The sequence below is a fragment of the Harmonia axyridis genome, chromosome 2, assembly GCF_914767665.1.
Source record: "Harmonia axyridis chromosome 2, icHarAxyr1.1, whole genome shotgun sequence".
In the NCBI taxonomy this organism is placed as follows: domain Eukaryota; kingdom Metazoa; phylum Arthropoda; class Insecta; order Coleoptera; family Coccinellidae; genus Harmonia; species Harmonia axyridis.
Genome location: NC_059502.1, coordinates 1,824,946 through 1,840,043, shown reverse-complemented (window position 1 = coordinate 1,840,043; position 15,098 = coordinate 1,824,946). Strand labels below are relative to the sequence as shown.

Genomic DNA, 15,098 nt, shown 5'->3' with positions numbered 1-15,098 from the left:
TACTTATTCAGAATAATTATTCTATATTCTATGGATATCATAGAGGTATACTCTAACCATAGAAACCTTCGATAAATTTCGAGAAAAAAAAAACCGGAAAATTTGAAAGAAAAAGCATTACATTACAAATCTGCTTCTTAGTTTCAATTTATTTCACGAAAATTCAATTTAGTATAGAATTTGTCTTTAAGTCATCTATACACAATTCACTGAACTTATTCTTGGCGCAGTCAACCACGAATAAAATCCTGTAACGTATAAGATATTATTATCGCTTGGTTTGAGCTACTTTTCCCAGATGTCGCTATATAGGAAAATCCTAGAAAAAAATCTGGCGGATGCGCTTTATTTAAACGCATCCGCCTAAAAAGCGTATAGTATATTTTTGTTTCTGATCAGATCCGATTCAAAATTCGGTATTACGAAGAATCTTCAATCCTGAACAGCCTTAAGATGTGTCCTGAGCTTGGAGCAAAACTCAAAAGATTCCTTAAAACATGTTGAAGTGATTCTGATTTCGAAAGGCTATTAAATGATGCTAAGAATATTGCCTAGAAGCAAGACATAGAAGAAAATCAGTTGGATTATGAAGCTCTTGAGGAAGTGATTTAATATCCAAATTAAAAATTCGTTTCATTTTACAATTTTGGATAGAGCATTATGATATATTGAAGAAAGATTAATAAAAATCGACTAGATAAGTTGAAATCCATGCTTTCAATTATTCCAACACCCCGATAAAACAATTTGAGTTTTTGGCAAAGTTGACTTTTGTTAAGGTCCCAAATTGTGTCTCGGCCTAGGGCCGCAGTTTTGCCGCCCTAGGCTATATACAGGGTGGCCATTTGAAAACGAAACAGACGAGATTACAGACGAAATAAAGTTTTTCGATAGAAATGCTCGGACAGGTCGATTTCTGTTTCGAGGGGGACAACTTAAGATGTAGGTTACGGCACATAGCGCTTCAACCCTTGCTACTACAACCCTCACCCCCAAATTTTGAATAGGGAAGATGGGGTGAGTGATACCTCATTTGAAAGGTATTTTTATACTGATTTCAGCACAGTAATTGTTTTTTCATTTTATGCATTAGTTCTCGAAATATTCTTAACTAAGTATTTGAAAATGAAGTGGTGTTTTTATGGCACTTGTAGTGTTCGACATTTTGAGCTTCAAAACAACCATGACTGTAGCTTCCTTCCTTCCTAACTAACTAACGCATGAATATTTCGAGAACTAATGCATAAAATGAAAAAACAATTACTGTGCTGAAATCAGTATAAAAATGCCTTTAAATTGAGGTACCACTCACCCCATCTCCCCTATTCAAAAATTGGGGGTGGGGGTTGTAGCAGCAAGGGTTGAAGCGCTATGCGTCCGTAACCTACATCTTAAGTTGTCCCCCTCGAAACAGAAATCGACCTGTCCGAGCATTTCTATCAAAAAACTTTATTTCGTCTGTAATCTCGTCTGTTTCGTTTTCAAATGGCCACCCTGTATAGATGAACAGTTAGCGACGGCTATGGTTCCATATCCAGTGAAATTTGAATACAAAATTCTCTAGCATTTTTCAATAATCATCAAAAATTAAAAGAATTATATTTCATAAAACATTTAATGAATCATTATTTGGTATATAAATAATTAAAGATTTTTCATTTCATCAAATATAATAAAAGCAAAAACTGTTAAATAAAATCAAAATTAAAACAACAGATGAATATCACTATAAAAGTACCAGAAAAAATAGTATCATTATGTTACAATCTACATACTAACGCTAATGCCAAGCTGCTTTATACATACACATAAGAATAAAGTAGTCATTTCCAAATTTACATCAAGCCCCAAGTTTCAAAATATCCGCTTTGAAAATTTGTAACATACAAAAAAACATTACCACTCTTCCGTTAAAAACTTGGGACACCTCACATATCAAGACAGTACATAAATAAAACAAATCCATTTATTCGAAATCAAATATGTATTTAAAAAAATAAAATAGCTGTAATTAAAAATATTTTTAGGTAATTCTCTTCTTATTCATTATAATCTCCTAGGTAAAGCTTTATTTAATCATTATGGTATATACATATTTTAATATATATTCCAGTTCCTAAGAGCTGCTTTTTTCAATATATATCAGGCATTTTTAAACTTTTAATTTATCCTTGTAATGATACCAGACACACAAATATTCAGTAGAAAACAACGAATAACTTGAAGAGTTTTTATAATTTTTTTGATATGGTTCATGGGTTTTGATTTTTTTTTTGTACCTGTTCGTGATTAACAACATACAACAGTTTATTTATAGAATTTTATTTGTGTGGCTGGATATTTAAGCAACAATGTTCCCGGCTACCCCAAAGAACTTTTTATATTTGTACCATGACCATACCCCTTATATAATCCACTACATTCACACACAAAATATGAAAGTTATCCTTTTAAATAAAAATATTCACTACACTGAATATTTTTGTTTTCAGTTTCAACAAAATGACACAATGGGCAAATTTAATTAAAATTGGGTTCAACTTGAAAGATAATGTGCTATATGTAATGTAGTGCATTATATCTGAATAACTATTTTCTTACAGACACACTCATTCTGTATCACGTCTTCTTTGATAGGAAATTTGGTCAGATTATAATTAGTATCGAAGGAAGAGAATTTAAAATTTAAATAATCGCTTGGCATGGGATCTTCAAATGAGTGTGTAAAACCTGAAATCGAAATTTATCTGCGTGGGTTAAATAACCACAATGCATCAGGTGAAAGGTTTGACATATGGAAACACTACTCCAAAAAATAACTCAATCTTGGATCACAGATAACAGAGCATTTTAATGCTCCAGGTTAAATCAGGTAAAATTTATTATTCACTCTTCTTATGGATCCCCTTATTTTTCTCAGATACTGAATCGACAATTTATACTTTGGAAGTTGGAAGATTCAAATAATTTTAATGTTAAGAATTCAAACATGACAACTTATTAAGGAAAAAGAAGTTACAGATCAGTTGTTCTGTGGTTTAGAGAATAGCACATAGAGATTCAAAAGGAATATGTAGGAGTCTTGAGCAGTCAAAAGTTAAAGATTGTTCAATTTGTGTAAAATTAATATGCTATAGAGGATAGTTGAGTGATCGAACTATCGAGCAGCCAGAAATTCCTATAAAACTTTCCAAATATTTTACAGTGAGATGAATCATAGAGCCAATAATTCATAGAGCGTTGTGCACAGAACTTTTAGGCGTTGGTTCATTTCTATGTCTGGAAAAAGGCAGGGATCCATAAGCGCAATATTCTACTCGATCATCTTCGCATACGTCACCCCTTCTTCTGCCAATGGAACCGTTACAAAAACAGCGGAGAAAAATCTGATAGAATTGACTACGAAAGTAACTTATTGTATTACACAGCACTTGCACTTGGGTTTCTTCTTGATTGTTATGTGTTCAACCTGAGAGGCGTCACCGTCGGGTTTAACGGTTGCTCTCTTCACGTCAACGGCACCTGGTGAACTGTCAGTTTTAACATCGGTTTTGTTCACGTTTCCGTTGGCACTTTTGGGCGTAGCCTCCACAGATGGGATCTGTTTCTTCTCAGGGGACTCCGATACATTGTTGACCAGATGGTTTTGCTCCAGGTTCTGTTCGGCTTCGGGCAGAGAAGAATCTAGGTTGTTGTGATGTGGTTCTCCCGATGTTGGGGTTATAGGCTTGCCTCCTTTGATCATTTGGACGATTTCGTCCGCCTCTCTGCTCAGGTCGCCTCCAGGTCGGAAGGGATTCTCCCAACCACTTTCAACACTGGAAAAAGAAGAAGTTATGAGTACTCTGTTCTATGGTTGGAAGTTCTATGTCATTGATGAATGAATTTGGTGGCTTACTGAGATTAAAATACACTGCGCAAAAGAATTAACGCACATTATGGAAATCTCAAATTTATTCTACAACTAAAGGTGTTCTCAATGATAATTATTTTTATCAGAAATATGCATGCATATGTTATCCACTTTCAACGTTTTTCTTCAATACAGATGTTGTTTCCCAGCAGGAATAAAAAAAGATGAGATTATCAGATTTTGAATGTATTGGCTCCATTCTGAAATCAGTTGTTCTCGATCAATTCTAGTGATCAATAGTTTTTCTTTCGTTTGATTTTCTACACTCGATCGCTATGCCACGCGGAACACGCAATTTGACCCAAAAGGAATGTGCCCAAGCGGTAGTTTTGCGAGAAGAAGGGTGGACATACACAAGAATTGCAGAAAGGTTTGGAGTTTCCCATACAAGTGTGTCCAGAATGTTGCAGCGATTCAGGGAGACAGGTATGAATGTCCGAAGACCAGGACAGGGTAGACCACGGGTAACATCTGCCATTCAAGAACGTTACTTGAGAGTTTCTTCGTTGAGACAACGGTTTGCAACCGCTCGCCTCCTTCAAAATCAGCTTGAGGAAACTCATGGGGTGCAAATTAGCACTCAGACAATAAGAAATCGCCTCAGAGAATATGATTTAAAGCCTCGTGTCGCGGCAAGAGGCCCAGCTCTTACCCCAGCCCAGCGAAGGGCGCGTTTGGATTTTGCGAGAGAGCATATCCATTGGGAAGAGGCTGATGGGGAAAGAGTTCTCTTCACAGATGAGTCTAGATTCTGACTCTTCCATTGTGATCGACGTTCCCTTGTATACAGACGTCTGATTTCAGAATGGAGCCAATACATTCAAAATCTGATAATCTCATCTTTTTTTATTCCTGCTGGGAAAAAACATCTGTATTGAAGAAAAACGTTGAAAGTGGATAACATATGCATGCATAATTCTGATAAAAATAATTATCATTGAGAACACCTTCAGTTGTAGAATAAATTTGAGATTTCCATTATGTGCGTTAATTCTTTTGCGCAGTGTATATTTTCAAACTGAAGATTCATCATAAAGTGTGGCACTTTTATTTTCTACTTCAGAAAGTTTATTCCGGTGCATAGAACTCGAACAGAGCAGAGAAAATAGACATCCAGAAAACAACTTATGAAAGAAATGAAAATGTAGCGAGTCATAATGTCCTAAAAACTAGCAATATACTTGAGAGGGGCATTATTATGGCTCAGATATAAACTAAAGCTCATGCTCAATGAAAAGTATCCATTAACTTTTTCATTTTCCACGCCAATAGGTCAGAATTACAACGACAACCAGTCAGAATTTATGTTTCAATTTACTTTAACGCTTCCAGCTGAAGCCATTACATTGCTGAATGAAGAAGAACGAGGGTAGGTCCGATGCTTCAAGGCGTTGAGGCGAATAATTGAAACGTGATCGTACCCTAAAGATGTTTATGATTCGAGATGAAATTCCTGAAATCTCATAACATGGAGGATCAAAATAAGTTTCGAGTTAATGCGACGTGTAAATTGAATTTTCTGGGAGAAGTTTCCCTTATTGAACTCTTGCCGGTTTGGCAACGAATATTCTGTGACATTTGCGACCTTGAAACTCTGTCCACAGAGAAGGGAGTTCGAAATAATTCACAGAGCAATTCTGGACTTCTGCAGTGATTAGTCTAGTTGTACTAATTGTAGTGAAAGATTCTAGAAAATTGAGATTAATTTAACAATGAAAATCATATAGGTATTATACGGAAAAAGGTTCCACACCTATGTGAAAGTTTCAAACTCTATGGGCACATGCAATTTCACAGACTTAATACCAGGTATTCCACAGAAATTAGTGAGGATGAAATGAAGAGTTCCAATTAGACGCAGTATAAATTTACTTAATTACTTAAAATAACATGGTTTGTATTAATTTTCCAACCTGTAGGTGTAGGATTCATCTTCCTGGTACCTCGGTGCCTTAACAACGTAGTATAATACTCCTCCGTGCGATGCTGCCATACTAGGCATATTATCGTTTAATCACAATAATTTTATTAATCACAGTCTTTTCACACACTATTCCAGTTCAGTCTTGATGCGAAACTTCTATTTCAACTAAGAATAACACATTGAAATGATAAAATTTAGGTAAAGTGTTCATATTTGATAAATACAAGGACGTATTGAAATTGCCGTATCTGAATTTTTATATTTCTTTATATTGCAATGCTGATGATTCGATAACATTTGATAAAAGCAATAAATTTTATCGAGAAGGAAAAAAATGGTTACGTTTTTAGTATTCAATGTTTAATCAGCTTCGTCACGCACACGTACGTGTATGAGGGTACGAGGTTCATACAGGGTGATTCATTAACAATGAGCAATTGAAAGTTGGAGATATAAGGCTGGAAATGGTGACATATTTGAGAAAGGTGAAATGGGAATTATCGTACTTCGATCAAATTTAATAATTTCCGCGTTTCAGTTCATTTTTAAATGAAATATAGATGCGAATAACTAAAATCATAGGGATCGAAGTTTTCCTGAAGTTTTCTTGAATTAAAACTATGATAAATTCAAAAAGTGAGCTGATATTCTCTAAAATCGGATCCTTTCAACTATGTTCCAATCTTACTGCATTACCAAAAAGTGGTAAAGTTATACAGGGTGTCCAATACGACGAATAGTGAGTTTATTAACTGAATAAGATCTTCCATGAATTCTTCTTAAATTTCTTAGTATTCAAGTATGAGCACTGATTTAACAATTTCTAAACGAGGTGTCTTTCCGTGATCAAATGATATAACCTAGTGAACAAAAATGACATAAGAAATGTCAAACAATAATACACAGTGTTGCCATTATAACTCTTTTAAATGATATTATTTCTATTGGAAAACCTTTGACTGTACATCGAAGCAAAATGAGCTATTTTTGATGTTAGTCGACTTTTGAAATGACGAAATCTCTTCAAATTTTAGTGGAAATCAACATCTTGTTTACATCCGATTATAAGTTGACCATAACCAAATTATCGGACAGGAATCCCGAATACTTAAATAACAAGGCTATCGAGAATGCCCTTCAATGTGCGATAATTTTTTTCAATGGCGATTTAAACGAATAGGGAACGATTTAACTGCTGACATTCAAATGAAGTTGGCATTTGGCTAGAGGAAAGGTCTGGAAGAAAACCCAAACAATGAGTTAGAAATAAAACATGAGGACATAGTCGTTCCATTTTTAGATCGAATTCTGATATATCTGATAAACTTAAAATTTCCGATGCTTCGAAAATGTATGGAATTTCGAATCAACCTTCAAACAGTTACTTTACATTCGAATTGTGGATTTTTGATTGATCGTTTTTACCGGGTGTTTTTTTTTCACTTATGCCAGAAAATCTTTCATTTAATTCCTCCTTATGGGAGGAACAGGAGTCAACTTTGGAATTTCAGATGGGCACCCCTATTTTTTATGCAGATTCGTATCCTACGGCAAATAATACAAAAGAATGACCTCAACGAACCATTACATTCATTATTCACATGAAATTCGGACGTTTTCTGCTGAACTGTTTGTTTTCAGTACATGTATTGTCGTTGATCATTTGAAAATGGCGAAATTATTTGTTTTGGATCAAAATACTTTTTTGAAATCTAGTAGAAATCTCCATCAAGCCATCTATCTTTATGGACAGAACGTTTTCCATTGTTTCAACGAATAGTTGGACAATTTACGACCAAAATTTCATGTGAATTATTAATGGAACTGATACATTAAGGTCTGTTTAGACGTAAGATTCAAACTCAATAAAAGAGCAATCTGTGACGAATCGTGAACAATTCTTGGTAAAAAACTTATGTATTTTTTGCCGCAGGATACGAATCTGCAATGAAAAACAGGGGTCCCCATTTAAAATTGCTGAATTGAGGAAATCAAATGGAAGAGGTTCTGGCACCAGTGGACTTCTTCCTCAAAACCATCAATATTTTATTCGAAACATTTTTTCGTAAGATGTTCCCTTTTTAAGATTTGACTGATTCAACTTGAAAAAACCACCAGGTATACGCTCTATTAGTGATGACGTCACACACCGCCATTTTAGTTCTCTTGTCAGTGTTCGGAATCCAAACAAACAAATTGTCATTCAAATTAGTACGTTGTCGTTGAAGAAATTGGCTTATTTTGATAAATAAGATTATTTAATGAACGATTTTACTATTAATAATTGATAGACAGAAGGAACGAGATTAATGCCAGTAAGTTCGAACTTGAAGTTCAACTAATAAACACGGCTTTTTACAAAATCTAGGGAATGATACAGGATTCAAACTTACTAGTATTAACCTCGTTCCTTCTGTCTATCAATTAATACTGAAATCGTTCCTCAAATACTCTTATTCATAAAAAAAGCCAATTCCTTCAACGACACCGTACTAATTTGAATGACAATTTATTTGTTTGGATTCCGAACACTGACAGGAGAACCAAAAATGGCGGTGTGTGACGTCACACTAATAGAGCGTATTATGGGTTATCGAAATTCAAAAAATAAAAATTGAGAGAAAAATTCACTTTGTTCGGCAAAGTTTTGGTGCGAAAAAAAAACACGAAATCAGCCTTCAAATCTGCAAAAATAATCCCAATAAACAAGACGTTAATTTCCTTGGAGAGATCCGACAATTTCAACCATTCCTCTTAGAACCAACACAACTGAGCCTACAAGGTTAAGAAGAAGTTGCACTAATATTCTATGTCCCCACACTTCCGCACGAAAAAAACGATATTAGTGCCTTTTTAAGACTCGACGGAATTCCTCGAATACCACTTTGGCAAAGTGCGCTGTTGCGGCGATTCCCGAACTTGTTAGAGCCGAGCGGATGGCATAATTTGAACTGAGTGTTTTGTACGAGCGCGGGGCACCCGCGAATCGTCACGTGTGCATACAGCAAACTAAAATTAGTAATTCAACAATGACGTAAGCGTTTCACATCGAAAATTCTACATGACCAGCGCTCGCGACCGAGATATTTTCGGAAATAAAAGCGCAACAGCTATAGAGGAAGGAGAATATTAAAGTTGCCTGAAGAAATGCAAGTTTTTTTTTATCGATCGGGGATTTTTTGGATCACGATCTATTCCCGTGATGAAAGGCTTTCCAATAAGAGGTTTCATTTTGAATAGCCCGCTATCTGGGCAGCTGTCACTTTTGAAGCTGTCATCTTTTGACGTTTGACAAGTAAAAACTATGCCATTACTAAAAATGGAACGATACACGCTTCAAAACGCAATGAAATTGTTCAAATTCATTACAAAAACGGGTCAAATTTGCAGTGACGATTCTGCGCTTTTGTCATAAATAAATAATAGAATTTGATTGATTTTTGAACCGATTTTTTTTAATAAATGCAGAAGAAGTAAATATAATGCCTCTCCTAGTGGCGGAGTATTAGAAGTATTATAAATGTACGTCTCTAATTATGTGGCAAATCCGTTCATTTTGCCATACCTTGTAGAACAAAATCTTGCGGGAATATCTCAGTTATATGTCATTATTATATGTTGGTACTCGGAACTCTCCTGTCAAATCTGTCAAATTTGTGATACAGAAAACAATTCTGCCAACCAACATTTTTCAATGCAAATACCACTAAACTATATTTATGGATATATTCTATTAATTTCAATGAAAATTAAGTGAATTAGTGAAAATAATGTATAATTATCTTACAGTAGGTTCATTCTAACACTAATTTTTTAGTTTTGAAGTCGTAGAAGAATATTATTAATTCCTTCTGCGCTTTTATGCTATCTAATAGAATTCGATTGAATTATGAAATAAATTCATTTTCAGAACAAACAAAGCTTGCCCTCTGTATCAGCAAACCGCTGGAGGAAGTTCTTCCATGAATGTTGCAATGACCGAAGAACAAGAGGAAGAAATCGAGAAGATGATGAACACCGATGATGAAGACTTGGTCAATGTTGATGGAACGAAACTGATACTATCTGGAAAGATAGTCAGGGTAATGTATCTTTCAACAATAACTTTCGATTCTTGTTGACCAAACTCGACTGCTCAGTCCAAAAATTTTTTTTTATTTCAACACGTCGAAGAAATAAAAAGGAAGAGTCTTATGCTTAAGGTCCCAAAAGACGCGATGGGATCAAGGAAGAGGAGAAGAGGAGGGAATGATCTTCATTGTGATTATTTGAAGAAGCCCAACAAGTCTGCTAATAGGAGAAGAACAGATCCTGTGGTTGTGCTGTCCACGATTTTAGAGAGTATTCTGAATGAAATAGATGTTCAACCATTTTTGTTTCCGGTTAATCCTAAAGTAAGTCTAAATCCAATCAGTTAATTGTATACAGGGTGATCGAATGGGGAAATATTCATTCTTGCAGTTGGGTTCTAGTTCTTCAAGGTGTTCCTATATGATGTTTCACTTTGGACAGCCCGCTATCTGCCCAGCTGTCACCTTGAAGCTGTCATCTTTTGACATTTTATAAATAAAACTATGCCATTACTAAAAATGCAACGATACTCGATCTACATGCAAAATTTTGGAAAAAAAAATTACATAAAAACAAATATGAACAGGCGTGGAAAAGCTAATTCCAAAAATATCAAAGCACAGTTCTCAAATAAAAGGTATCAAGTCTATTGTGACGGACCGGTTCAGAATGTGAAAGGGATCTGATTGGAATTGGATTCGCCGCCGCTGTAAAAGCCATTCTGTTGTTTGCCCGCGTTTACCGCTTAACGACGTAATACGTCTTTATAAAATGGATAATTAAATTTTCAGAGAGAAGTCGATGAGGCCAGAAAATATTGAATTATGTCGACTGCGTTCCATTCTGTGCATTTACGGTTTTAATCGCTCTCTGGTTCAGCCTTCTATGGGCGCGATAAATATACGTATACGTCCATAGATCGTATGACAGTTCGATGATTTAATGAGCTCTTTATCGAAGTGCTGAGATACGTTCATTAAAAGTTTCTTTTTGCCTTTTTAAAGATGTCTAGATATACTGGTGTGCTTCTTTATTCGTTTTTATTTGGGACGTTTCAGTCGACTAGCATTCGAGATTGGCCAAACTTCCTTTTTCTTCCACAGGTGGCGCAATACAACTAAATGACATTTCAATGGAAATGACATCGAAAGTTGATTCGAGCGCCATAGGAAACAATGTGAAGATTAAGTGAAGTTTAAATATGTAATATCCTTGAATCAGCCCTTGTCTTAAACCTTTTCAAGGGGGATTAAGAGAATTTATATTTCTAGATATCTCAATCTTTATAGATGTATCGAATTGATTTCGATTCATTTGGTATAAAATGACATGATAAATTTCATCGAGTATTCCATTTTGGAGGAACAATGCAACCGATTTTTGTCTAAAATCCAATAAAATAACTTTTATAAACAGTCAATATTCAATGATAGTTAGTTTTTTCCTGGAACAACTCTAAAAATTTATTTCAGTCGATGTCTAAAGGTAGATAATTTGCGACAAGCTTATCTTGGACCCATCTTAGATTAAGGTTAACTGCTGTAGTTTGTTTCATTGACCTCTATCTCAATTCATTGACGAGAAAGACCTTGGCATACAGCGAACAGTATTTTCATTAGGTGGCTTTGAAAGTAACCTAACCTTTAAGAAATTGAGATCGATTTATCGAACAAGTGCACCAGCGAACTAATAATAAGACTGTGTCCTGTTTATTTGTAGTTTGTAGGGTTAGGTTAGGGTTGGAAGGCATGCCTTAATGTCTGTAATATTTGAATTCGAGATCAAATTCGATTCTGTTCGTCCGTCAGGTCACTGGTCAACCGTGTAGGTAGATGATAACTCTTGAACAAAATGTAAGCAAGACTTGGAATCTTCAGGGTAAAATTGGTTTTATGGTTCCGAAGTTATACCGATGAAATTCAATCCTCTAAATCGCGGAATATTTTCCGAGAAATGCCAAACCAAATGTTAATGACAAACTTCTTTTATAAGTTGACATTCAAACAGCAACATTCCAAAGATGTTTCTAAAAGAATTAAAAACATTTTTACCATACCACAATAATCATCTTTAAATTTAATCTACCCACATACTATCACAGTGGGATGAATCCTTGATCTTTCCCTTTAAAGGTGAAGACGAGCTTTCAATTACATCATTTTTGTTAATCTTGTTCATCGTAGGTAGAATTTTCTGGTATGCTACGAAGGAAGATGATTTACGATAGGAATATGATGAAACAGAAAGAAATGTTGTAAAACGAAACTATGAATTCTTGAAATGAAAGTCATAAAATGAATTGACATATTATAAAAATATTCCAGTTTCAATTAATGTAAAGAAAAGTTGATATGAAAAGTAGCAATTTTTGGGGACAATCATCATGTTTTTAGGTCTAAAATTTACAATTCAGACATTGGACAATCTTAATGAATCACCCTATAAACATGCGCCTTTAAAAAGTTATGTTTTCGAGAAGCAGTTTGTTAAAGTTTGATTCTTTTTAAGTTTTTCCCTAATAGCACTTTTCCTTCACAAGATATTTTATTATTTTATCAATGTTTCTTATCCATAACCTAATTCAAACTAAACGTATTGTTTTATTTTTGATCTTTAGGATGAGTCCAATCTTTAAACCAGTGGTTCAAGCGAATCATCGCCTCTGTTGTAGAATTCTTGTTGTATGAAGATATTCCTTCCTCCACACAAAAGACAATCTCTTTCTGTGGTCGTTGCAAATCGCCTGATCGATCGTTCTCAATGAAGTATGTATCTGGTTTCGCAGAAGAACGTTGCCATGGCAACGGATCTCGATTATGGGATTCGAGAAATGAAATTGTTCAAACGGAATAATCGAAGAGCACGAGAAGGATGCTGGGAAAAGGTTTGAAAGCTTATACACCTACGTTGATCCTGTTATTGCGAAAACAAAGAATCGCTAGACATATATTTTTTATTCAATCGATTCAGTCCTACTTGATGGAACTTCATTTTAAAAAATATATATTATTTTGTACACGAAGGTATTGATATTCTTCCACGAGTTCAAAATTAAATGAACGAGTGTTATAATGAGCCTTCTTTACGAGAATTATACATTAACTGACTGAGATATTCCCGCAATATTTTGTTCTAAAATATGTGACAGAATGAAAGAATTGGTCACAGAATTAGAGAAACATACTTTTTGTCCATGATACTAGAACTCAAGTCATAGTTTCATGCTTATGGGTATTGGGTTCAATATTTTTTTAAAGCAAAATCCTGAGGATCTTTATTATAAGATTTTTAAATGAGTATTTATTTTATAATTGTACGATTCAAGATATTCTGTGTAATTCCGTAAAATTTATCGCATTTTGCCTCTGTGGCTTCCTTACGTAACAATTCATTATTCGAAATTCAGTATTTCATTTATTTTCATATATTTTAATGCTAATTAGACAGATTCTTCATGAAGTAACGGGTGTTTTTTTTCGAGATATATAACTTTAAGTTGGCATTACTGTTCGAGATGGCGACCGATCTAACAGCTGTCAAGTGATTTATTCTCAGTTTGGTTTGGCAATTCATCATGAATAGACTTACGTCTGATCAACGCTTGCAAATAGTGCAATTTTATTTCGAAAATAATGTTTCTGTGCGGAATACGTATCGCGCACTACGTTCATTTTATTTTGTTTAGCGATGAAGCGCACTTCTGGTTGAATGGCTACGTCAACAAACAAAACTGCCTCATTTGGAGTGAAGCTAATCCTCAAGTGTATGTCGAAACACCGTAACATCCAGAAAAACTGACTGTTTGGTGCGCTTTATGGGCTGGTGGAATCATTGGTTCGTACTTCTTCAAAAACGATGATGGCCAGAACGTTACAGTCAATAGTGATCGGTATAGAGCCATGATTACTAACTTTTTCATTCCTGAATTGAACAACCATGATGTCCAGGAGCTGTGGTTTCAACAAGACGGCGCAACATGTCACACAGCTCGTGCCACAATCGATTTATTGAAAGACACGTTTGGTGACCGCCTAATTTCACGTTTTGGACCTGTGAATTGGCCTGCAAGATCTTGTGATTTAACACCGCTAGACTACTTTCTGTGGGGCTATGTAAAGTCATTGGTCTATGCGGATAAGCCACAAACCCTTGACCATTTGGAAGACAACATTCGTCGTGTTATTGCCGATATACGGCCACAAATGTTGGAAAAAGTCATCGAAAATTGGACGTCCAGATTGGACTACATCCGAGCCAGCCGTGGTGGTCATATGCCAGAAATCATATTTAAAATGTAATGCCACAAGATTATCTTGCGGATAAATAAAATTCATGTCAATCGAATAATCCATCGTTGTTTTATTGGAATTTAAAGTTCTATAGCTCTAAAAAAAAACACCCTTTACATAAGAAAAAACGAATCGTATCTACCGTTTTAAAGCCCTTTCATGATTAATTTCTGACAATTCGCTGCTCGGACATTTCACAAGTCGATTTTAATTATTACGTAAGTGTGTCGCAATCGCCCTAATTGGACATATCGACAAATATGGTACGAATACGGGCCTTGAAGACGGCCAGAATCGCCGTCTGCAGTTAACCGATCTCGGCCTGCAATTGTTTTTCAGTTACCTTCGAGAATCGTTTAGTTTCACGTAATGGAATTCGAGGGCGAGATCAAAGTTGTTCGTTTTTGCGCGGTCGATCGAATCAACCAACGGATTCCTCGATCTTAATGATCCAAACTGAGTTTTATAGGTTAAAGGTGCCCACACACGTAAAGGCGACCTGTCGCTCCTTCACTATCGGTTTGACCTGATGGTGAAAATGTGTCTCACGGCGAATTCAATCAAATCGAATGACTGCACTTGAAGACCAAGATCTGACGGCCAGATCTTGTGTACAATTCTAAAGATGTCACTGAATAGAACACGATGTCGATGCATGATAATGAAAGAAATAAAGATTTTTTGGTTAGATGAAGGGATTCACTTTTCCGTATGAATTTAATCAATTTCAATCTTGAATTATTTCTTCTATTCGTATATTTTCTAATTTTGGTTTTTGGTAGACACCGTAAATTTCTATACTTTTCAATGAATGCTTTTATAAAGTCGGTTTTTATTGCTGGATTACCAACAGTTCCTTACAGATAGAATTCAGATTGTTTTGGAAGTAAAAGTTCGATAC

The 15,098-nt window shown here is 35.1% G+C and overlaps 1 protein-coding gene across 2 annotated transcripts in view; it reads right to left on the bottom strand.

The window, feature by feature from the left end:
* Positions 1-1,599: 1,599 nt before the first annotated feature.
* LOC123672058 overlaps positions 1,600-15,098 on the bottom strand; it is a 49,201-nt gene continuing 35,702 nt past the window's right edge. For both annotated transcript variants that reach the window (XM_045606026.1, XM_045606027.1), the window contains exon 5: positions 1,600-3,818. In XM_045606026.1, coding sequence (XP_045461982.1) covers positions 3,413-3,818 — 406 coding nt within the window. In that variant the 3' untranslated portion in view covers positions 1,600-3,412. The remainder of the gene's footprint in view (positions 3,819-15,098) is intronic.